The sequence below is a fragment of the Bos javanicus genome, chromosome 1 (assembly GCF_032452875.1).
Source record: "Bos javanicus breed banteng chromosome 1, ARS-OSU_banteng_1.0, whole genome shotgun sequence".
In the NCBI taxonomy this organism is placed as follows: domain Eukaryota; kingdom Metazoa; phylum Chordata; class Mammalia; order Artiodactyla; family Bovidae; genus Bos; species Bos javanicus.
Genome location: NC_083868.1, coordinates 134,033,772 through 134,059,791, shown reverse-complemented (window position 1 = coordinate 134,059,791; position 26,020 = coordinate 134,033,772). Strand labels below are relative to the sequence as shown.

Sequence of the window (26,020 nt, the reverse complement as noted above, 5' to 3'; positions counted from 1 at the left end):
AAGAGGTACACAGGATTAAAAGCCCAAAACTCAAAAAGCTGTGAGCACTGGTCTCTTGGCAATTCTGCTAGACAAATCAAGAAGTAACAAATTTCTCCCAAGAAGGCTATTCCTTTTACATTTGGCAGTTAAGTTTTGTAAACCCAAGAGGGGCTGGATGTAAGAGAGTTCTGGTAAGTGGCCAAATTGGAGAGTATTTGTCTTAATGACTGAGGTTCACACATCAGTAATAATTATGTTCACTGAGGCTTCAGGCCTCCCTGTAGCACAAAGGTGAGTCTGAAGGTTGTCAGTAATAGGGTCATTGGGTCGAGGAGGACCTGCGGGATCCCACCCAGGGTCAGTGGCCATGCTTTGGACTGGTGACCTCCACAAGGGACAGAGCTGCTGTGGTTCTGGGCTGCACTTAGCTACAACCTGCTAACCTTTGACTTGGCTGCCTAATGTTTTAAAAACTGATTTATACAGCAGTATAAATCAGTATATACAGTATATGTAGATATAGTATGTACTCTGTATCTACATGTTTGCCAAGTATCTACATGTTTGCCAAGCATTCTGGGTGATTCTTCTGCCCCAGTGTTTGAGAACCATCCTTCTACACCGTGGGTAAAGGAGACTTCTAAACCCAAGGATATTGGTTCTGGAAGCATCTAGAAATCAATTTCAAGGGCTGAAGGTCACATGGCTTAGGCATTTTTTAATTTACATGGACTCCTCCCTGTGGTTCCTTTTATTTATTTTACTTTTGCCAAGTTAACTTTTAAATAAGTTACATGTTACAAAAAGTTCTCAGCAGAGGGAAACTGAAACTCTACCTTCACTCTTTAAAATTGATTTCTAGAGAGTGGGAGGCTTCTAGAACAATATCCTTGTCTTGGCAAGTCTCATCCGCTAGCCACAAAGTTGAACCATGGTTCCCAAACATCTGGGCGCATAAGAACCACACAGAGTCCTTGGTAAACATGCAGATACCCTGCCGTTCACTCAGAGGTTCCCATTCAGTAGATCTGAGGAGGGACCTGGAAAAGGGTGTAACAGTTGGGCTTGAGTGATTCTGCAGAGCAGAAACCTGCAGAGCAGGGAACCTCAGAATGATGGGGTGGGGGGCAGATAAAATATAGGTCAGTTACATGTGAATTTCAGGTAAATAACAAATAATGTTTGTCTAAGTATCTTCCATGCAATATTTGGGTCACAGTTAGATTAAAACCTTATTTGTTGTTTACATGAAATTCATATGTAACTGATCATCCCATATTTTCATTCGCTGTATCTGGCAGCCCCAGTTGTAATAGGACATACATAGCTTGACCCCCATCTGCCTCAGTCCTGAAATTCTGTGATGGCTCCTTGACACCAAGTGAGAGAAGAACCACAATAATAACAATAGGCCCCTGGGCCGAGTGGTTTGTATGGATTAAGGAGAAGAGAATTTGTATTTGGGGCATCTGTGACACATCAGACACTGAAATATGTGTCACATGATTTAATTTAAAAATTTAACAGATAAGGAATCCGAGAGTCAAAGACTAGATGCTTTGTCTAAGATCACTAAGCTTCCCCGTGGTAAAGCCAGGTTTGAGAGAGCTCTGTCCACCTCTGTGACCCACAGGCAGCCACTCCCCCATGTGTTTCTAACACTGGCGGAAGCCGGGACCCTATTCTTCTTGAGTGTGAGCTTGAGAGTTCTGGGCTGTTTCTCGACGTGTCTTCATTCTCTGCAGCATTGGATGTGGTACTGGGTGGCTGCAGACGCTCTTAAGCCTCTGCTCAGTGAATCTGTTGACTGGCTGCATCTCAGCAACTTTGTGTCTTAGAAGGTACTTCAGCAGTGGTTTCCATGCCCCCTGTTAGATGTATCCTTAGCATGGCTGGCAGACGTTTGAGAGGCCTTCCGCATGAGTGCATTGAGACAGAGTTACCTCTGCTCTGGGGCCAATGTCATCAGCTCTTAGTTGTGAGGTCCTCTGTCACTGTTATCTTGCTTTTATTGTTGACATTATTTGTTTGGGGTTACTTTTGTGAGTGTGTGTGACTTAAAGATTACTCTTGGTTTGGGTCAGGCTTACAGCTCTGAAGTATAGAAACTCTATCTGTCTATCACTCTGATGTCCTTGGTGGCATCGCTGAGTAGCAGCCCCATGCAGAGGGCAGACAGGAAGCTTCTAATACCTCTCTCTCTGCTAGATGATTACAAGTCCGAGCTGCGGGAGCAGCTGCCCCTGATCGCTGGCTCAGCGGCAGCTGGGGTGGTGTTTGTGGTGTCTCTGGTGGCCATCTCCATCGTCTGCAGCAGGTAGGCCCCCTGGCCCCGCTCCTGCCTGCTCTCCTCAGACCCAGGAAGGCTGGCTCATGGACCCTCCCCGGTCATGTGAACTGAACAGGACCTGACCATTCAGGGACATACCGTCAGGCTTACCAGTCATCACCCTTTCTCTGTCCACGGGCAGCCTAGAACTTTCCAGATCATTTATTTTCTCTGTGCTGGAGATAAATCCTCTGGAGGGGCTGGGCAAGGCTCTGAAGCATTTGTCCCCCAACCTCATTTTTGCCCACTCATTTAACCCCCCTACACACGATGATCTTCCTGGAGTGACAGTTACAAAATTGCATTTGACCCCTGGAACATCCCACCCTGTGCCTCAACCCATCCTCTGGCTACAGAGCTGGGGCCTGGGCACAGGGTGCAGTTGGGCAGCAGGGAGCTAAGGAGGGAAAGAGGAGCTCTGCAAGAGCGGGTCCTTCAGGAGGGTGGGTCTGGAAGTTCTCGTGAATTTTTAATACTGCTGCTACTGCCTTGGGTGGTTAGCCTAGATTCAGCTGGCCCCTCCTGAAAAGTTCCACAGTGCAGCCAGAGTTCTAGCAGGCATCCTCCAGGGCCTCTCACCAAGCTCTGTAGAGACCCTGGGCCTGCCTGACCTCTGAAAGACCTTGACTTGAAAGCAGAGCCCCCTGCCCACGGAGATGGTCAAGCTAGAATGCTGGCCACGACAGCAGTTCCGCTTAAGTGACAGTTGCAGCTCCCAACCCCAGGAGAAGCCTGGGTGAGCCACCATCAGAACAGGGGGCCTGGGTGGAGGTCCTGGGAACAGAGTGGTGTGGATATACCCTGGCTGAGAGAGCTCCTCTCCCTTGTGTCCACAGGAAACGTGCTTACAGCAAAGAAGCTGTGTACAGTGATAAGCTCCAGCATTACAGCACGGGCCGAGGTGAGTAGAAATCCTGAGCCACTCACCACCTGAGCTCCGGAGTCAAAAGGCAAGTGCTTGAGGGCTCCTTATAGGCAGACTGGCCCGTCCCCACTGCGAGCCCCCTCCCAGCCACCAGTGCCCAGAGGCTGGGTCCCCAGGGACCAAGGCTGTCCACCCCATCTGTGTCCACCCATCATGGGCACTTATTGGATGCCTGGCAGGTAGATTATCTTCCTCACTGATAAGCCCATAGAGGACACGGAATGCAGGGAGATTGGGTTTAGCAAGTCAATGAATCCTGAAATCAGACTCAGTGGAAAAAGATGGAGGGTTCTCTATTAACATCTTCTGCCTTATCTTATCCAATGGGGCGGCTGGGGAATGTGTTAACCAAATTCACAGATAAGCCAGAGAACTTGAACGGAGGGAATTAAAAAGATAACAGAGCCCAAGAGGCCAAAGTGTTGGGATATCTCCCAAGTGTTTTCTTTTAAGCAATGTCTTTAAAAGTTTTTCACTCATTATCTACTCTCTTTTTTTCAAAACCTATATATAATATTTTTATAACTAAAATTCCCCTTTATCGACTTGTGATGTTAAGTCCTGTGTCGGAATTCTTCTTTGAAGTGTGTCATGACAGCACTGCAGGGTCTGCAGAGGTCCCCACTGGTCAGCTGGGTTATTTCCTGCCTCCAGGAAGCAGAATGCTTAAATCCTCATAGCAGACATGCTGTTTCTAAATAACTCCTTTCAAATTCCATGGACACACTCAGAAACCTGCCCCGGCGCTGTGTGCTCTGCCCTCTCTGTCTCCAGCTTCCTTCGTGAGCTGCATCTCACCTCAGTGCTGCTGTGGCTGTACCAGCGCCCTCTCCCTGCTCCCTGGGTGGTGAGCATGGAAAACAGGCTCTGTCTACACACACCATAGGCAGGTCTTCTCTGGGTGGTTCTGGGAGTGGACATGGGGTCCGAGGTAAAAGTTCTCACCCGAGGTGACCCCAGGCAAGAGAGTGATGCAGGGGTGGCCACATAGCAGTTTCGCCATGGAGGAGTTTGTATTAGAGTGAGGGCAAGGCTGGGGCTCTGCAAAGGTTGCTCTGTAGATATGGCTTTTTTCCTCAGGGTTTTCAATCCAAGACCAAGAACCTACCAAGGGTCTGTAAAGGACTAAGCCCCTGGCACCTGGGTTGCTGTTTTAAGTCATGATGGGGATGGGGCTGTGGACTGGGCACCGGCTGAGACCCTGAGGCTCTCTCAGGGTGGTCCAGCTGACACCCATGTTCAACAACACAAACTGGGGTCAGGGGAGGGAGATTGGGAGAGCAGCCCCCTTCTAAGGCTACAGACACAGCTCCTGCAACACTCCAGGTCCATCTGTCCCTCTTTGTCTCCCCCAGCAGGCCACCTGGGCCTCCATTTAACCAGACGTCACTGGTTTTAGAGGGAAATCCTAATGTGTTCTCTCTCCTGTCCTCACATTCTGATTTTGCACCTCAAAGCAAAATCTTCAGATACTTTCACTTAATATAAACTGATGCATTTCCCTTCCAGGCAGGTCTTTAGCTTCCTAAGGACACAAACTTTGATTTGTCTGTGATTCTTACATGGAGGTGCCCCATCCAGGGTGCATCAGGATTACCTGGTGGGCTATCTCCACCACCCCGCCTCCCTGCCTCTGCCTCCTGGGGTTCTGACATCACCCCGCCTCCCTGCTCTGGGCTGATGCCTGGCCACCTTGAGAGCCACTATGCAGTCAATTTCAGATTTGGCATCCTTTGAACTCTTTGGATGAAAGAAACATTTAAAGATGGCCATGTCCACCTCAAAGCAGAGGACACAAAATTGGGTTCGAAAGGAGGAATGCCATTTTGAAAACTAAAGACACCCATAGTGAGAATGGGATACCCTCGGAGGGAGCCCCTCCTTTTAAAGGCATGCAAGTTAAACCTTATACCCTTCACTGGGGGTACAGAGAGTTCCCAAGCATCAAGATGGGGTGCATCTTGCTGCCTTTTTGGCCTCTTCAGCCTCAGACCTGACTTTCTTCTCTGGAGGGCTGGCTTTCCTGGGCTGCCACGTGTCACCCACATGCACAGATAGGCTTCCAAAGTGCTCACAGACTCCTTCTGGGGAATTCTCAACTCTAAGGCCAAGAGAATCAAGCATCCCTGGTTCTCAGGGTCTGCCGAAGACCCAACACCCAGTCCTCAGTAGCAGAAACCACTGAGGATGGCTGAGGGCACAGTGTTGACAAGCTGTGCAGTCTTCATCCCCAGGACTTGGGCACACAGAGTTCTTCCTGCACCAGAGTTCAGTCCCTCTGCTGCCTTAGAAGTCTGTCTTCTTTTTAAATCTGTCCTCCTTTTATAAATGCTCTTTCTTTCTATTAATAACCCTCCTCTTTTTACTCAGTCCCTGAAATCTGGCTCCTCTCCCGCACTCTGGTTCTCTGAACTCATAGCCTCACGCACTGAATTGCATCAGTGCATTTTCTCCCATGGACATCCGTCACTCTGACTAATGCTATTACTGTTGGAGAACCAGCCAAAGGGATGTGGAGCTGGGGAAGACACAGCACACACGTAGCAGAATAGGAAACTCAAGGCTCTGATGGAGGACAGACCTGGCCAGAGATGGGGGAGGGTAGGAATAATTAGTTATAGAAAGCTTACCCGGTGCCATGCATGGGGAACTTTATTCTGGTAGCTCGTTTCAACTCCTCCAACCCTGGCAACCACTCTAGGTGGCAGGCATTAATCTAGGGAGGTTCCATGACTTTGCCAGGTCTTGCAGCTCACGGGTAGCAGAGATGGACCTCACGTTCTCTAAACCTGGCTGCAGAGCCCGTCATCTCTCCGTATTGCAGAAGCTCAAGGTGCCTGGAGGCCAGGAGCAAGGCAGAACATGAGGACCAATCTCAGGAGTCCTAGATGGTGGTTTGTTGGCTCCTCCTCTGGTGCCACTGCAGGAGGCAGGAAGGCGGATGCACTTGATCTGAAAGTGTGCACACAACCATTCCTGGGCTACCTATATGCATGCACCTCACTGGGGGGATGTGGATGCTAACCTGGACATCTCAGTGCTTCCTGCCCTGGAAGGGACAAGAAGCCTGCAGCAGCTCCCCAGCCTCACTCATCAGTACCCAAGAAGGCCCCTGCCTGCCTTCCCTGCAGGCAGGTCACAGGGCTTCATACAGAGTCTGCTGGCATCTGTCCTCCCAGACCTGCCTTTTAAGCTGATGCAAAGGCTGAAGGAGACATAATAGAAATATTGGCAAATGTAATGCCTTCTCTAGCATGTGGAGATGCAACAGATCTTGTCAATTTGAGAATATCAAGTGCTTTTCAGGGCAGGCTCTGAGCCTGCAGCACAGAGAATGGACTTATAAAGGAGGATTTGATTGGGGTGAGAGTGACTAGAGGGAAGGCAGGTAGGGAAGAGGAAGTGCGTGGATATGGTGCCAGATGCTAAGCTGAAGAGCCCGGGAGCCTGTGGTTCATGTTCAAGGATGAGTGGGTAAGTGTGGGTTTCCCATGTCTAGAAAGAGGCAGACAGATGGCAAGTTCTTATGGTTTCCATGGGACAGTCCTCAGAAGATGCTGGCTGACTAAAAACTGTCTGGATGGGATGATCCAGGTGGGCTTGCGAATCTATCTTTAGAAAAGTTCCAGTTGATGCTACATTTGGGAAATGCTACCAGGTACTTATAAGGCTTGGGTAACTACACACTGGATGATAGTTAACACTGCACTGAATTCTAAGATGGATGGAGTGAGCAGAAGTGGGGAGAGAAGGTGAGGGCTTGGGAAGGGGTCAAGGGTTTTCAGAAAGCAGCCCTAACAGAATCATCTCTGTGTTACAGGCAACTGCAGTTATAATCACAGAGCTATTTTTATTAAGCTTTGAGAAATTTTGAAAACAAATGAGATATGTATCCAAAATAAGAGATTGGCACACGTTAATGTCCACACAGGACAAGAGGACTGAACACAGGGACCTCAGAGCACAAGTGTGAGCTCAGTCCCTGCCAAACACCCAAGAAGCTGGGAAGCAGATGCGTTCAGGGCATTTAAAACTAAGTTCAGTGATCATTGGGGATTATTAAGGATTAAATACAGGGTTATTTTAAAAGTTATTATTAAGAAAAGTTATACAGGCTTCCCTCATACCTCAGTGCGTAAAAAAATCTGCCTGCAATGCAGGAAACCCAGGTTTGATTCCTGGGTCAGGAAGATCCCCTGGAGAAGGAAATGGCAACTCACTCCAACTTCTCCTATTCTTGCCTGGAAACTACCATGGATAGAGAATTCCTGGCAGGTTACAGTCCATGGAGTCACAAGAGTCGGACACGACTTAGTGACTAAACCACCACCATGGGGCCCTCATCTCATTTACTAGGGCTGTGCATTTGCAAGACATTGCATATTTTGGCAAAATATTTGATGATCTCCTAAGGGGAAGAAGCACAGTAAAGTGGGCACAGAGCTGGTCTTCATACAGAAAGAAAGTAGGTTAGTGAGTCTGTCAGCCAGGGAGGGAGTCCTCAGTTTTATCTTAGTCCTTGTCCAATTCAATCTCTTGTTTGTTTGATTGTTTTTTAAAATCATAGCCAGGTGCAAACCTAGGGATGCTTATCAAGTTTGTAGGTAACAGTTGGGAGGTATAAGTAACACCACAGAAGATAGAATCAAAATTCAGAACTATCCAACAGCTCTGAATGCTAATTTGAAATCTGCAAGACAAAATGTTAGAGGGATAAATCTAGAAGCTAGTGTTGGTTAAAACAAAAATAAAGCAGTAAGAAAAGGAGGAGACCTGACTTGCTATCTGTTTGTATGAGAAAGTTTATGTATTTACTTGATCACATGCTTAATAGGAGTGATTAAAAAAAAAAAAAAAAACTAGTAAAAAAGCTAAGCACTGCCGCTAAAGCAGGAAAATACTGCCCAGAGCCTTCACCTTGAGCATTAACTGTATTAAGCACAGTAACTAATTGAATCCTAATAACCATCCCATGACGTAGATTTCACATGTGAGGAAACAGCCTCAGAAAAATCCAGTAGCCTGTCCAGAGTCTTGGAGTTAGTGATTTACAACATAAAGTTTTAAACTCAGGTCTGTCTGACTCTGTGGTCAAGATTAAAGTTTGGATCAGAGGAGGTAATACATGGACATGCTGTCCTCTGCACTGGTGAGAAAGATCTAAAGGGACATTCTTGGTTCTGGGGACCCCATGTCAAGAAGGATATTGTCAACAAAGCAGCCGGCCCATGGAGGGTGCCAAGTCATGACCTCAGAGACACCAACTGATTTGGTGCTGGGGAAATGCAAGCAGGGACCTGTTTTTTGTTTTGTTTTGTTTTTTCTGCTGCTCAGTCATGTCTGACTCTTTGTGACCCCATGGACTATAGCACACCAGGCTTCCCTGTCCTTCACTGTCTCCTGGAGTTTGCTCAAACTCATGTCCATTGAGACAGTGATGCCATCCAACCATCTCATCCTGTGTCGGCTCCTTCTCTTGCCCTCAATCTTTCCTAGTGTCAGGATCTTTTCCAATAAGTCGGCTCTCTACATCAGTAGCCAAAGTATTGGGGCTTCAGCATCAGCATCAGTCCTTCCAATGAATATTCAGGGTTAATTTCCTTTAAGATTGACTGGTTTGATCTCCTCACTATCCAGGGGACTCTCAAGAGTCTTCTCCAGCACCACAGTTCAAAAGCATCAATTCTTTGATGTTCAGTCTTCTTTATGGTCCAACTGTCACATGCAGGGAGGGACCTAGGGGTCATCACCAAGCATGACACCATCATGGCAAAGGAAAGGCGACGCTGTTGTGCTTTGCGAGGATAAACGGAACCATCACTGAGAGATCCAAGTAGGCCAAATTTGATTCAGTGTAAGAACAGCCCCCCAAACTGGAACTGTCCATGCAGAGACAGGCTGCTTTGTGGAGAGAGGGGTGAGCTCTCTGCTCTCACAGACACAGATCTCAGTAAAAGATGCTGTAGAATGGAGTTTTGCTTTAGGTAAGACACTGGACTTGATTCATCCCAGAAGCACATCTAGCTCCAAGATTTCCTGTAGCTCCAGCTTGCTTGACTGTGGGTGGGAGGGATTTCCCAACCATACAGAACACAGCATCCAGTGTGCTGGGAATCACCTTGGACACCAGGGTGAAGGTCAGGTATACCTGGAGGAGGGAGACAGACTGGGCATTTGGCTGCCTCTCCTGGAGGTACCTGAACAGGAGTAAATGAGGGCCTATGGGAAGAGGAGGAAAGGCCCCCAGGTGCAAAAGGTGGCTGAGTGTTCAGTGGGTGCTTATTAAATGCCAAATAAATTTAATGAACTGGCTTCACCTGTGTGGCTGCTGTTGGCTCTAAGCCAGAGCTCTAGAAACCTGGTTAACTCTTTGAGTCCCCAGCTCCTAGGCTGTTGCCCTCAGCGTCCTGACAGGACTTCAGTGGCCCAGAGACAGAGGGCCTTGTCTGGAAGGACATTCCTGTCTTAGTCATTGATACCCAAGAAGTAGAGAGATGTTAAACTGTTTTTCCTGAAATACCTTTCTCTATCAAGAAGTAAGTTGCCTGTGATCCACTTTTCTTCTCCTAGAGACACATATTAGGCTGTGACTGTGTTTTTAAGAACAAATCTTGAAATGTGGTAAACCCCCCAAACAGAAGTTTGAATGAAGAGTTTCCTCAGACTCGGTGCTTTTTCCCCCAGGCTTGTTGCCCACCCTGGGGCTCCCCCTCTTGGATTCTTCCTCTAACCTTGGCTGGGTACCCATGACCTCCATTCATTCATGGAAAAAGACATCCACCCATTTTCCTGGCCTTGGTCTCAAGAAGCAGGTGGAGCGAAGAGTTTCTAGTGCCCGTCCACCTTTCCTGGTAGATTTGGTCTAGGAAACTGCCCATTCCTTAGCCTTTCATACCAATAGCTTCGGCTGTCACTCACGTGTCCCCCACACGTAGCACTCCACATCCAGTCTTGCAGCTCTGTTTCTATTCTGAGTTTTCAGACTCACTTCTAGGCACCCGTATGTCTCGTCCATGCATTCAAAGTCTAAAACCACGTGTGCAAACTTCCTGGACAATCAGGTTTCCTTCCCAAAGTGCATCATGTAGTTAGTAGTACCACTTGATTCTGGAAGTCTTGACATTAATTCAGATTCTTCTGGTCCTTCCTTCTTTCTCATCTTTAATTGCTCACCAAGTGCTGTCAGTTTTTCCTTTGAAATTTCTCTTGCTTTTTCTGCTGTTGTCACTGTGAGGGTCTGGCTAAAAACTGTTATCTTGCACCTTAATTACTGCAACAACCTCAGAACTCTTTTCTCAGCCTCCAGCCCCGTCCTCATAACAATGCATGGGAGTGGTGAGGGCTGCCAGCCAAATGAACTCCCCGATGTCTTGTTCTCAGCACATCCCTCCCCTGCTGCTGGCACATTTGTCAGCTCTGTGTGTCCAGTGGCAGCAATCGGATGCCTTTGATGGTAGTCAAGGCCCTCCCACTAGTGTATCAGCAGTGTTCCACCTTGGACCCCACTTCCTTCCACACTCAAGCTGGCCACACTCTCCTCACTCATGCAATGGCAGGTATCACTCTGAGCTATGCCTTGTGACACTCCAAGCTTGTCCCTCATCAGTGAAGGACCATGTGACCTGTCATTTTTGGTCTCTGACTTTGAGACTGGCATCCACAGTCTTCTGCCTTTTCTGGTTTCTGCTAGGCTTACAACTCATTTCCAGTTGTGGGCTCCTGACTCTAGACTCTCCAGCACTGCTCCCCAGTTCATGTCTCAGTGACCTGAGAGCTCCACGAGCTTTGTTTTCCCTGTGGCTCCTACGGTCCCTGGCACAGTTGGGTGACAGGTTGCCACTGAGAAAATGAGGAGTGATCAACATCCCGAGGCAGAGGACTGGCTGAGGTCCCTCCCAGGAACCCCTAAACAGCTTCCCTCTTGTGCTTAGATATCTGGACTAAATTTAGGTGAATTACGAGTATGGCAAAGTCTGCCTTGGCTCCAGAGTGGGAAAGGAGGGGCAGCTTTCCACCTTCACCATGGCTGCATCAGATCTGCTGGGACACAAGGTATCCAAGACTGAAAACAGCCCAGTTAATACACTAGCTTTCTGGACCCTGCTGTGAGATTCCAGGAATCTTCCACCAGCAGGAAGGCACTGGGCTCTTCCTGGCACCCCTGAAGCCTCTGTCATGGGACCCACAAAATGTTCCTGGTACCATTTTTGTACTTTCTGAATGTGCAAGAGGACTGGATGGCAGCATTCCATCTTCTCCTTCCACTGTTAATACCCAAATGTTACCGCCTGTTTAGAACTGGCCCTTTCCCAGCCTATGCTTGCCTGTCCTGGGACCCTGGCATTTGCAAACATGTCAAGATGACATTTTAGATACACCCCACAATCTGACATCATCCCCCAAACTTGTCCCAGCCTCTTCCCTTTTGAGAGCATCCTGATCTCCTGATCCAGAGTCTCCAGCCATAGCCAGCAGTTTCCTATGCTTCACGGACTGCTCCGTACCACGTAGGAAGGCTCTGGATAGTGGCTGAGTCATTTTTTTCCCAAACTTAGTATCTTTAAAGCCTTGGTTCATGTTTAAGATTTTGCAGATCTCTTGGGACTATGGTCCTTTAAAGCTTTAGCCATCCAGGCTGTGACCCTAATCATAGCTTAAATGAATTTTGAGAGCAAAGAACAAACATATCTGCAAATCATACCTTCAATAGAAATTAGAAAGCTAGAAAATGATAAAATTGAAGAGTTTTCTCTCTCTTGGCACCATCAATCAGTTTAGATCTGTGCATACCATTTTTGTGCCAAAGGTATATAACCTATGTTAAAAATAATGAAAATAACCAGAAACTATAAAATACTATAAATATTGCAATATTAACACTAATAATAATGAGAAGCATTGAACGGAGCATTATAAAATGTCTTACATTATAGAGCTATATTACATCTGATATTATTGTAACTGCCGTTAATAATATTTCCCCAACACTCACAATCTGAGAACATTTTCTGAGCCCTGTCTCCAAATGTTTGGCTGTGCCCGACTCCGCAGCTGACGTGAATTCCTTGTTCACTGTCTGGTGATTCATTGCACTAAATACCATTTCCCTGATAATTAAAAACTGCTCACTGGCAAGTGGGAGCAGGAACAGGCTGATGCAGGATTTATGCAGAAACACAAAATGAGCCAAAAGACAAATGACCTGTTCTGCGTAGCTGAAGGCATTTTTTTCCCCACGTCTCCTTCTGGGACTAGAAAAAGGGTAGTTGTGATGCGGGAGAGCGGTCTGGCAAGATGTGTCATCCAGGGATAAGATGGATGCAGGGAGAGCCTTTAGAGCACATGTTCAGCCAAATGGTTCTCCAGACTTAGGAATAGAGACCACCTCAGCAGAGGAGTCCAGCCAGGGCCATTCCTAGGCTGACTGTATCAGACCCTTGTCATTGCAAAAGAACTGGGTTTGAATCGATTTTAGACTTCTGATTTCAGTTTTCCTGCCTCAGTCTAATAACGTACCCTCAGTTTCGGGAAAACAAAGACCGATTCCTACCCTGCATAGGTGCGGGATGTTCTAAACTGACATTACATCAGCTCTCCTAGGCTGCGTGCTCTCCTCGGTTTCTTGTGAAAGACTTTGGTGATGACCAAAGCCCATGCCTGGCCCAGAGCAGCAGTTGAGACATTGTGTGCATGCACGCATATACACACATTCATACATGGATATACATTTGTTTGCTCACACACACACACCATATATACACGCACTCATATACATGCATACACACACTCACACACACACACACCCCTTAATTCCACATGCCAGTGAGGTAGCACACCTGCTCATGAATAAACCGGACAGTGATTAGAAGGTGAACTTTCTCCCATGAAGATACATTTGCCCGGACATCATTGGCCTGAATGAATCCTGGCACCATTAAGAGATGAAACTCTCCCTTCTGGGAATAGTTCCTTCCCAGAACTGATCAGGGCCAATATCTGTGGAGCTCATTAACTCAGAATCCTCTCTCATTCATCCTTACATATGTCTTTACTTGCAAACCATTCATTACAGCGCATTCTAGATTGTTTAATTAGTTTCTGTGGAAGAGTTCCTGTAGGACAGCTTAGCACACATCGTTTAAAAGCCCTTAATCCAAAATAACAAGGTGGTATTTTTAAAGTAACTAATATAACCTTAACACTGCCCACCCCCACCACCCCAGCTTCCTACCTCCCCATACACTTCCTAGAACAATTTACTGATAGTAATCATGAGTGTTTCAGCTTGTGAGCCCTCCCTGTACACCCGGCACCATGCTAGATATGTCACTTACAATGTGGTCTTTAATATTACAGCTGCTCCTGGAGGAAGGTGTTTCGCCTCCTTCGGTAGAAGAAAAAAATAATAGAAGAGATGTATGTGGTCTTGCTGCAAAATGCCCAGCTAGTGATAGGCTTCAGAATTCTGACCTCACCTTGGGATCCCCGCTTCTGGCCTCTCAGCCTTCTCTCATCTCAGTCCGGAACTGGGGAGAAGTCACAGGCTGTCGACACTGGCCTGCCACCCATTTAGCATTTTGAGTGGGTCTTTTGCTGTGGCCTTGTCTCCAGTGCTCAGCCCTCCAGCACACAGGGGCCAACTTCCGCCTAAAGCATCTGTGTTTCTTCACCTAAGCGCCTCTCTGGCCCTGGACCCTTCCAGCCCAGCTGCACAGCAGGCAGAGCAGGCCCCAGCCAATGACTGACGGGAGTCGTGTGGCGCCACTCCAGCTCACGCCACCCTAGCTGACTCTGAAGCTTGTGATCTCAGAGGTTCCTTGGGGTGGGGAGTTAAGCCTGTGTCAGTTACCCACAGCCCATGGCGGTAAGTGCCTTGAGGGCACGCTTTTCTTAGGCTGCCTTTCCGTCCTACCTTACTGCCCTCTGACCTGCAGGCACTTCTTGGGATCACCTCCCAGATAATGCCAGTAGGGATCACCACCTACTTGCTTTCACGTCTTATCTTAAGTTGTTGCTTCTGAAGAAACCTCAAGTGAGACTGCCTGAACATGCTGGTCAGGGTTGTTAGGCATCCATGCGGTTTGCTCGTTCTTGCTCTTTACTTGTTCTCCAGACCAAAGGAGAAAGAGATGAGCCTCTAGTTCTATTTTTCCCTTTGTCCACTGCTATTAAAGTAAAATTTCCATTCTCTCTCCACCGCTGCCCCAGGGATTAAGACATTCTATCATAAAGATGAGGATTTTCTTTGTTCAAAGTTCAATCAATAGATTCCAGAGTCAACATTGTCATCCCCAAGTTTTCAAAGAGCATTTTGATTGATGTCTAGCACACTTGGAGTGCTTTTATTTCATGACTGGGAATAATCCAAATTTCAGAAAAAGTAATTCCTCTGGGCGGGGTACCTGGCTTTAAAAACATTTCCGCTTTGAGTTCTTGGCTGCATCTTCCTTCTCCATCTGGATTAGACTCTGGCCTGACCTGGTGACTAGGGCAACATTCATTTGGGGTCACCGTAGAGCCACCAGAACTTTTTGGATGGGAAATGTCATTGTGTGATAATTTATAATATATAAATTATCATAATATATGTATATATATTTATACACATATAAATTGTGTTTTCAAGGCTGGGAGTTGCTGAGAAGGAGCTGCAGTGGGGAGTGTGTGCTGAGAGGACAAAGCTCAGGGAACCTAAGGTTACCTTAGCCGCAGCCACGGCACGGGGGCTTTTCCCCACCTGCCTGCCCTGATGACCTGCCTCTTTTAGGAACCAGACAACAGCAGCGGAAAGGGAAAACGACTGCTCTTCACAAGGCTGCCATGCCAGACTGTTCTGTTCAGCCTTTGAAGCCCACCTCCCATCTCACCACCCCCAGGAAATCCCTTTCCATGCTTGCCTAATGACACGTCCAACATGGTGAAAAATGACGTTGTGATGAATCCATTTGTTTCTTGGGTTCCATTTCCTGTTTTTTTCCCCTCTCTTCCACTTTTCGAATGTATTTTTTCTGCAATGACAATTCTCTATTTTGTCCCCGTGCGCACCTATTTATCTTGCCGCTGTAAACATCAGTGACAAAGTCCATATTCCTTTATGTATTTCTCATTCACCATTTTATTCACTTTTCATACTTCACTGTGTCTGAAGGCATGGGGCTTCAATTACCATTTCTTCTTTCATTCCACCTCATTTATTCTGTGTAGACTTTACAATTTTCTCTCTCAGTATTTTCTATGCTCTTCTCTTCACGTTTTCTGTTCTGGTTACTGGCTTGGCACTCCTATCTTGAGGTTTTTCTAATATCCATTCCTTTTTTTGTTTTTAATCCATCCTCATACCTCTTCCAGCCCTGGACACTGCTGTCAGTTATAACCTTAACGGTGGCCTCCACTCAGGAAAGTTGTCAAGTTGATAAATATTGATATCTGCCCTGCCATTTTACCACCACTTTTCTGCTAATGCATTTGGTTGGCATCAATCAGCTTCTTTGCCTTCTATGAGCGCCTGGTGTGGGAACTGGTCCCGATCTGTCACTTATAAGTAATCTGCTCCACATTTCATCAAGAGCTCAAACACAGAAAATATGGAGGAGAGGTAGAGGACAGAGAACCAGGCTAGCATGGCCCAGAGGGAAGGGAGACAGGGAGATCCAACAAGGAAAAGTGAGGCAGCTGGACGTGTAGGAGAGGCGCCCCCAACCCAGCCAGACCATTACTGCTGGGGACACCAGCCAGTGCTTAATGACTGCTGTGTCCTCTTTGGGATGTTAACCCTGCTTATCTCCTCCAAAAAGGCTCCCCAGGGATGAAGATCTACATTGACCCCTTCACTTACGAGGACCCCAACGAAGCTGTCCGGGAGTTTGCGAAGGAGATTGATGTCTCTTTTGTGAAAATCGAAGAGGTCATCGGAGCAGGTATGGCTCTTCTTCCCTCCCCTCCTTTCTGCCCTCTTGGTGTCTAAACATCCTCTTTCACCACTCTGGGTGATGTCTATCATCTTTCTCCCCCAAAGGTGCATCTAAGCCATCTACAATATGTGTCTAAGGATCTTCTGGGACCTTGTTCATGGTGTCCAAGCTTATTTGGTGTTGCAGAGAAGTCAACTCTGGTTTTAAAAGATTCAGAAATAGCTCTGGAAATGGAACACCAAATGCAAATAAAGAGAGAGAAATAGGGTGATAAGTTGGGAAATGCACTTCTCTTTTTAGAAGCTGAACTTAGTATCCCAAGCACTGACTCCAGTATCTCCATGGCCTCGGGCCAAAGTTTATTCCCACACTTCCAGTTTTCCTTTTCTGATATACATGGATTTGGAGACAGACTATGATGAACTAAAGAAGGACCACTATTTCTAGAAGAAAACTCACCCATATCCATATTTTCTACAAAAGATCCATGATATGGATGGTAATATAAGACAGACTTCCCTCCCAAGAAATGCGTGTTCTCATCTACATTGGAATACAAACCCAGCCCAGCAAAGAATAACTGTCTGAGATGCTATCAGGACACTCTACCTAAAGGCTGGTCTAGCATTTTCATCTTCCTTTAATAGATCAATAGTTGAGTCAGTTGGATAATGGATCCAGCCTTATTGATATAAATGAGGAAAATATCCCCAAATATCATTCCTTTGGAAATAATCTCTTTAGTGCCCCCTCTGTGGTCTTTTCTGAATCTTCTTAAAAGATGTGTTTGCTTTGTGTCCTCTTTCCTACTTTTGGTTCCTTATACAACATTCTTTGTCTTCTCTTCTTCTTTAAATTGGATTAGACATTGTTCGGGCTCTCTTCACTCGTATGCTGTGTACTCCCAAAGCTCCTATGTCTGGAAGTGCTTTTTTTCATGTCAATATTTGGAGAGCTATGGGGTTGCCTCTTCCAATATTTTAAGCTCCATAAAATATGTTTAGTCAAAGTCTTCCAGACGGCCACTCCATATATTATCTTTAGGAGGAAAGTCACCCTCCTCCCATTCACTGCCTCTCTTAATGTGCTGAGGGGTCAAAAAGCCATCTGTGAAATTGGAAGTCGCATTTGAAAGCTTGCCCCATTAAGTCACATTCTCCTGCTTTGATTTCCCTCTAAAAGAGCTCCAACCTCATGGCATCCCTGTGGTGGGTGCTGGACCCTCCCTGTAGGACACATGACCCTCTTTCTACCAAACTCGCACGTGTTCCAGCCAGCTGACCATAATCTGATCCACATGAGTCTATATGTATTTCCCATTGATTTTCATTAAATATGTTACTGAACCACGACTTTCACTTCTGTGCAGATAATTTTCTCTTCCCCCTTAGATACCGACAGACCTAAGGATCATGCCTTAGAAGGCTGCATCCCAGATAAGCTGGATGACTTGAAGGGACTCAGATTTCTCCAGTAAATTTGAAAGTGAAAGCTTTGATCTCGTACCTGCTCCTCTGTGTTGTTCATTACTGTTATGTCATGTGAAAATGGAGCTAGTGATTTTAATGTTGTTATTTATGTCGAGTGCTTAGCGCAATGCATTCTGGACTGCATTTCATCCCAGAGAGCCCATGTCAGCCCCCCTCCCATCTTTTTCAGGGGAGAAGCAAAGAGCCTTCTCACTTTATGACCCTGCCGGGGAGGTGCAGCTTGGAGTGAGCTCACCAACTGCTGGATGCCTATAAAGGGACAATCCATGGCCCATCTTCACCTTCTATCTCTGGGTAGCCTTTGCTGATGCTGTCATGTTTGTGCATTCTGCTCAGAGAAGACATAGTCCCTGCCATGGCTTACCTGGTCCTGGGGAGGGATGGATACACGGAGCAGTATAGAAGATGCCCGGTAGCTTGGGATAAAGTCTTCTGTCCAATTGCTGCTGACTGCCTTCTACCTGATAGCCATCTGCTTGCAATTCAGTAATTGCACAGCTCATCCCTGTGGATGTGAATTCACTAGGTGGAACTTGATGCAGTTTCATCAGGAGACACTCCTGGCTGGAGTCAGTCTCTCTCTGTCCTCCGATTCTTCCTCTCTGTCACCACTCCTGCTTTTCCCACTCCTTGCCTCACTGAGCTTGACTTCACTTTATGCTAAAAGAGCTGGTGTGAGTTGAGTTTTTTTAAAAAAGAATTTTGTAAGGTAACATTTGTAGTGTAGTTGGCAATATTTCCCTTAGCCACCTGGCAGATTCAGCTCAGGGGACCAAATCCGGGTTCCAAAATGATAATACAACATGAGAAGAATCAGAAGTCCTTTCCCCTTCCTTCATTCTGTTCCTTTCTCCTTCCCTCAACATGCTCTTATTAGATACTTTTTGCTTGTGGATGTTGAGTCCCAGAGATGAACAGACACTCTCCTGTCCAGAAGGCTGACAGTCTTGTTGAGAAACAGGCCAGTAACATTCACACTGTTCACTGTTCACACATCTCACAGCACAGGCAAATGCGAAGTTTGGGGCCAATAGAGAGCAGCGTCCAGCTCCTTGTTCTGGGAGTGAGTGGGGGGATCAGGAGGACTTTGCAAAGAAGGTCATCTTTGGCCTGAGCTTTTAAGGTTGAAAACTAGTAGGAAAAGTAAGTTTGGAGGAAACGCATGAGGGAATGAGACAGAAGAGGAAAATTAAATAACTTAAGGAGGGAAATGACCATGGCCTGGCCCCAGTGGTGTGCTGAGCCAGTTTGTGCTACTTTGTGGTAGCCAATTGTGTGCATCATTTTGCAGCCCTGTGTTTGGTGACATCTTGGTGGTCTGACATCAGCCATGGGAGGAATATTTACACCATGATAATTGGCAAATGCTACAAATCAAAGGTTTTGTTTCTTCACTTCCTGGAGAGCTGATAGTTTAGGACACCCCAGGCCTTCCAGAATGTGCAAGATAATTTCAAAGAGGTTGCAGAGGAACTGGCCCATTTCTGCTGCATATAGATCCAGAGAAGAGGGCTGTGTTTGTTGCAGGAGGGATTAGATAGAGAATTCAAAAAGATCCGCATTCATTAAACATTGATTCCATGCCTGAAACTGTGGTGGATGCTGAAAAGCACACTCGGTGCCTCATAATCCCGGCTGATGTGTTAACACAAAGTCCTGCTCTGCAGGAGGAGGGGATGGGACTGAGAGGTAAGACGGGGGTCAGAGAATACGCAGCCCTGGAGGCAGGAGGAGGAGAGGCTTGATGGCCAAAGGAAGAATGCAGGAAAGAGGCACCTGGGGGCCCCCTAAGAACTTTGGGTTGCTGGATGGGCTGATGCTCTGTGTGGCACATTCTGAGAACAAGGCTGAGAGAAGGCTCCTACAGAGGGGATCCCTGAGGGTAGGTGACTTAATCAAGCATTAAGTCTGGAATCTAGCGATCAGGAGGTTGGGTATGGATTTTATCCTATATAAACCGCGAGTGAGTAGTCTCGGAGCAGGGTAGGCAGTAGAAATGAAGTGGGAGAAGAACCTGATGAACCTGTGTTGATTGAACTTGAAAGGGTGATGGGAAAGGTTTGTAAGAATTCAGAGGCATGTAGACCAGTTATAGGGCTGGGAAACATGGAGGAGGTTTGAGGTGGTCAATGCTGGAATCAAGTGTGGTAAGGAAGGCTGCCTTGCAGCAAGTAAACCAACCTAAACCAGAAAGTACCCTGACACGGTGAATGGAGGGGCCAGTGGCCTTGATGGCTGGAGCTGATGTGGAGACATGGCATGGAGGTTGTGGCCAGAAGTGATGGCCATCAGGTTAAACACCTTAAAGGGAAAAGGGGGCTGCCTGGCCACCAGGGTGTGGGGACTGGTGGTTGTGCTTGCCAGTAAAGGCCAATGGAATACAATCTATAAACTTTGGGGTTGAAGAATTGCACCAACCTCCAAAGATTCTTCTACCATAGTTGAGGATAATGAACAAAGGAATCAAAATAACTGTGAGCCAGATGTGACACCAACCAAGAGGACTGAATTACACTTGACCCTGGAACAACACAGGGGTTAGGGGCACAGACCTTTCTTTATGGTTGAAAATTGATGTGTATAACTTGACAGCCAGCCCTCTGTATCCATGAGTCCACATCCCTGGACTCAACCAACCATGGATTGTGTAGTACTATAGTACCTACTTATTGAAAGAAGTCTCCGTGCCAGTGAACCTGTGCAATTCAAACTCTTGATGTTTATCAAGAGTCAACTATATAATTAGTTCATTTATCATTATGTAATGTTTGCTTTGTTGTTGTTTAGCCATTCATTTGTCTCCAGCTCTTTTGTGACCCTGTGGATTATAGTCTCCCAGGTTCCTCTGTCCATGGGATTTCCCAGGCAAGAATACTAGAGTGGGTTGCCATTTCGTTCTCCAGGAGATCTTCCTAACTCAGGGGTCCAACCTGTGTCTCCTGCATTGGCAGGAGGATTCTTTACCATTGAACCACCAGGGAAGTCCCAATATTTGTTTACTGCCCCTCTTTTATCACCATGCTCAAAGTTCCATGGGAGTGATGAAACTTGAGCGCCTCTGTTAGTCCCGTGCCTGGCCTGCTGTGGCACTAAGGTGCTCAGTTAAAAATGTCCTTGGAGGAAAATCATAATAGGGATAAACTTTGAAGAACTGGGTATAGTTTGGGAGTATGCAGAGAAACCAGAAAGAGGTCACATGAGATTGTGAGTCATTCGGTGCTCTGAAAGGAGCCTAGTGGAATGAGGAAGACTGATCCTTCCTCTTTTCCTTGCAGTGATGGGAATTTTTGAAGTCCTTTTAGAGAGGGCATCTGCTATCTTTGGAGAGTGTCAACTCTTTGAAACCATGAATCTGACTCATAGGAATCACTCACAGGTCAGCTTCAATTGACCTGTGGAGTTCTGATCCACTGCTTGATTCTGATCAGTTTGAGCTGTAGACATGCCCAGAACATAAACTAAGGCTTCCATGTATACTTGGGCCCTAAAGCATGAGTGGTGTTCCTGGGTTGTACAGTGTGCAACCTGCATAACTGTATGTAGCAGCCCTGAGCACAACAATGAAAATACAGGTAAAGGTGTCACCAGAAGGGATCATCGAAGGGGAGACATGCCCATTGTATTTTAATTAATAACTGCCCCCCCCACTTACTCCAGCAGATGCTGACCCAGCATTTCCACAGATGGCTTAGGTGAGAGGGCCGGATAAGGAGAGTTGGGGAGAGGGAGTCTGTGGTGTATACGGATAGGATGGGGCCAGCAAAGAAGACCCATCTCTTCTCTTTGAGGAATAGAATGGTTTCTTGGTGATGATTAGGTAGAAAATACCAATACTGGATAGGAGTCACAGCAGGAAGAGTTTCCAGATTACAGTTCAGTCGCTCAGTCCTGTCTGACTCTTTGTGACCCCATGGACTGCAGGACGCCAGGCTTCCCTGTCCATCAACAACTCCCAGAGCTTACTCAAACTCATATCCATTGAATCAGTGATGCCATCCAACCATCTCATCTTCTGTCATCCCCTTCTCCTCCTGCCTTCAGTCTTTCCCAGCATCAGGGCCTTTTCCAATGAGTCAGTCCTTCCAATCAGGTGGCCAAAGCTTCAGCTTCAGCATCAATCCTTCTAATGAATATTCAGAACTGATTTCCTATAGGATTGACAGGTTGGATTCCCTTGCAGTCCAAGGGACTCTTAAGAGTCTTCTCCAACACTACAGTTCAATCTTCAGTGCTCAGCTTTCTTTATACTCCAACTCTCACATCCATACATGACTACTGGAAAAACCATAGCTTTGACTATAGGGTTTCTAGAGGAGCAAAATAAATAGATGTTGTCAGTAATTATAATTAATATAGTTGGCATGCACTGAACACTCACCATGTGCATGTTTCATTCAGCCCTCATGATGACCCTGTTAGCCCTGTGAGTTAGTGTGTGTGTGTGTGTGTGTGTGTGTGTGTGTGTGTGTGTGTGTGTCTGTGTGCGCGCGCACGCGCGCATGCGCACATGCACACAAGCGCTCATGCATTTGCATATTCATTTGTAAACTGGTAAGAATGGTGGCTCATACATTAAAGAATCTGCCTACAATGCGGGAGACCCAGGTTTGATCCCTGGGTTGGGAAGATCCCCTGGAGAAGGGAATGGCTACCCATGCCAATATTATTGCCTGAAGAATTCCATGGACAGAGGATCTTGGCGGGCTACAGTCCATGGGATTGCAGAGTCGGACACGACTTGAGCAACTAACACTTTCACTTCTATTTTCAAGGATATCAATATTCAGTGAACAATTTGTCAAAGGCCATGTTACTGGTTGAGTTAACAGTAGGGCAAAAATTGAAACCCAGATACGATTGACCTTAATCCAGTGAATGTAACTCCCACACTATCTTCCACTTCTGTCACTGTCCTGGAAAACAGCAGCTAAGTATACAGAGACATTGCTTCTGATGTCAAACTCTTATCTAGCAGTTTGGAATACCCAAGCCACTTTACTGGGAATGGCAGTACTGTCCTAGAATTCAGTGTGCCCATATGGTGACGCCACAAAGATGCCCCTCATTCCCTGGGAAGAGCATGTTCTTCCTAGAATACCTTCGTCCTGTTCTCTGGTCCTCCTATTTTAATATAATCAGTTATTGACTTAAGAAGGCTAACAATGAGCGCCACAATATTTAGCATTTTTAGTTGTATGTGCTTGCTTGTGTTAAGTACTTCCCTGGTGGTTCAGATGATAAATGGTCTGCCTGCAATGCAGGAGACCTGGGTTCAATCTAAAATTAATGATATCTAGGTATATGGTTGTCTAAATGACTATAAGAAGCTATGAGAAAAGAGAAAACTAGATTTACTCTCACCATTTAGGTATTAAGTATTGTGGGCATCATGGCTACTAATTAGAGTCATCTAATTTGCCAACTCCAGTAGCCTAGTAATGGGTACCTGGGGAACTCTGCTGAGAAGGAGAAGTGGGATTGTGATCAATTAGTAATGTCTGTCCTGAGTATAGCATCAGGAGGTGGTGGAATGCCTGCCATGCTTTTACTATCCCTAGTTTAGCCGTAACCTATCTTACACAGGCTAGTGTCATAAAACTTGCTATAAATCATATTTTTAAACCTAGTTTAAATGAATTCTTTAAAACTTTCTTTTCTGGTGGAAGCTTGAATTAGTTACATGAAGCCCTGCTTCCCTTTTTCCCTCCCTGAGGCAGTTTGTAACTTCAAAATGCTAAAGAAAAGAGTGCAATTGTGTGTGGATCCTAGCAGCACATAGCCAACAGCTAGTGCTTGAAATACCTGCTGGCAGGTTGGATGTTTCATTTCCAAAAATTGAAAATTCTTTCCTTCTGATTTTATATATAATAGTTGAGGCAGTTAATGCTGCTAAACCATTTTTTTTCTCTCTTCCTCATTTTGTCAAGGAAGATAGGGAAGAGAACCTGGCAAGGAGCTGAAATTTGTAGGGAATCATTTCAGCAGCTGTCTGGGAGGGCAGTGACAGGAACTAGCAAAATGACCCTCAGCAGACAGCTTTGAGGGCTGCAGTTCTCAAACTAGAGCCAGGCGTCAGAATCAGCTGGAGGCAAGTTAACACCCAAGTCACTGGGCCCTGCCTACTGAGCTTCTGATCTAGGTGGGTAGAGGTTGGGCTCCAAAGCTGCTTTTTCTAATAGGTTTCCAGGTGATGCTGGTGCTGGTGGGCAGGAACCACATTTTGAGAACCACTGCTAAGAGCCACTGGCACTAAACTGGCCTGAAGCTGAAGTTGGGTCCTAGCCAAGAGGAGATTTGGTTCTAGGAGAGGATCCAAGGTCAGCTGAAAAGGCCTGTGCCCATCACAGTTCAGCCAGACCAAAATTCGGTTGGCTGCCGTTACTGTCAGTCAAGGAGCTGCATAGAAAGAACTAACCATAACCACTACTCAGTCATTTCCTATAAGTATCTATTTTAAATATAATTCTGTGAACTTCCCTGGCAATCCAGTAACTAGGACTCAGCACTTTTATTGCCATGACCCAGGTTCAATCCCTGATTGGGGAACTAAGATCCCCCAAGCCACACAGAATGGTCAAAATTAAAATTATATGTATATCTATGTGTGTGAATATGCATAGGCTTCCCTGGTGGCTCAGTGGTAAAGAATCCACTTGCCAATGCAGGAGACGTGGTTTCTATCTCTGGGTCCAGAAGACCCCCTGGAGAAGGAAATGGTAACCCACTCCAGTGTTCTTGCCTGGGAAATCCCATGGACAGAGGAGCCTGGTGGGCTACAGTCCATGGGGCCGCAAAGAGTCTGACATGACTTAGCAGCTAAACAATAATGTGTATGTGTGTGTGTGTGTGTGTTTATGTATAGTGTGTGTGTGTGTGTGTGTATATATATATATATGTATGTATGTATAATGCTAATACTGAATTTGTTGAAAATAGATTTTAGGGGTTAATAATTTTTCCTAAAAATATGGAAGACGGATGGCTATGATCTGGAGCTCGTGTGAAAGGAAGCTTTTTAGAGTTCTTGTGATGTGTCTGTGTGCTCAGTCGTGTTTAGAATTCAGATCATGGCAAATCAAAGCACCACAAGCCTCAAGTTCTGGCCCTAATGGCAGGAAAGGTGTCCAAGAATAGTTCCCTGAACATAGTACATGAACCTGAGGTCAAAGACCGCAGGTGAGAGCAGTCAGATTGTAAGTGACGGATGGCCTTTATTTTCTGTTTATTACTAAGAATGGGGCATCAACTCCAGTTCCCCACGAGCCTGTGGGGGTGCCAGAAGGGCCAGAACCCACAGACTTCAGTGCTCAGGGCTTACCTGGAGACACTGTCTGTGCCCAGATACCTGGCAGGGGGACTTCTCACCACCCTTGGCAAGATGCCCTACTTGTCTTGGCTGCAGAAACCCTTCTCTCTTCCATTCTCCACTCCCCACCCCGGGTTTGTCTTTTTAAAATCACCACCCAGCTGCATCTTCAATAGTCTGGAGTTTGCAATGCACTTTCTCATAGACCCCACACCTGGGCAGGCCCCACACTTAATCAGTTCTTTTTGTCCAACAGAGCTGAGAAATCTGAGGCTGAACAAGGGAAGCACCCTGCCTGAAGTCTGGGGGTGGTGCCAGGATGAGGGGGTGGGGAGGTGGTGTAGACTCAGGTTTTTTTCTCCAGAGTTTCTCCTTTTGGCCAGAGTTTGCCCCAGCTGCTCTGGGGGCCACTTAATTACATGGTGGAGGACAGCGTCTGAGTGAGAACTGTGGATGAAGTGACTTCCTTTGCAGTTGGTGGTTTGAAAACCTCTGGGCTTGGAGAATATGAAGTCATTCCTTTGTCAGACACCAGAAAGGAGCTATTTTTACAGAATCACAATCCTTTAAGTCACTGCTTTCCAGTGATTATGGAGCAGATTTTCCAAGAGCGTACAACACTGCTATGTGGTAACCATACAGAACCCATCTCTCCCTATCCAGGAGAGCACTTTTTTAAAAACACTTTTTTTTTTTTTTTAGAGCAGTTTTAGGTTCACAGAAAAATAGAGTGGAAGGTACAGCGATGTCTCATATAACTCCTGCCCCCACGCATACACAGTCTCTCCCATTGTCAACACCCCCAGGCAGAGTGCTCCACTTGTCACAGGTGAGAAACCCACACTGATCCATCATTATCACCAAGGTCCTTAGTGCAGGTTCACTCTGGATGCTATGGGTTTAGACAGATTTATAATGATAGCCACTACCACCCATTTAATTTCTTACAGAGGAACTTCACTGCCTGAAAAATCCTCTCACATTTTTACTTTATAATTTCAAAAAACTATATGAAGAGACCCCCTATAGAAGATATAATTTAGAGCTAAAGTGTTAGGAGCACTACACCTGAAGACC

General features: G+C 46.3%; 1 protein-coding gene across 1 annotated transcript in view; it reads left to right on the top strand.

Moving 5' to 3' along the window:
- The window catches only part of EPHB1 (EPH receptor B1), a 466,953-nt gene that overhangs the window by 369,068 nt on the left and 71,865 nt on the right, over positions 1-26,020 (top strand). The window contains exons 8-10 of the mRNA XM_061420965.1: positions 2,191-2,299; positions 3,148-3,212; positions 16,031-16,153. Coding sequence (XP_061276949.1) covers positions 2,191-2,299; positions 3,148-3,212; positions 16,031-16,153 — 297 coding nt within the window. The remainder of the gene's footprint in view (positions 1-2,190; positions 2,300-3,147; positions 3,213-16,030; positions 16,154-26,020) is intronic.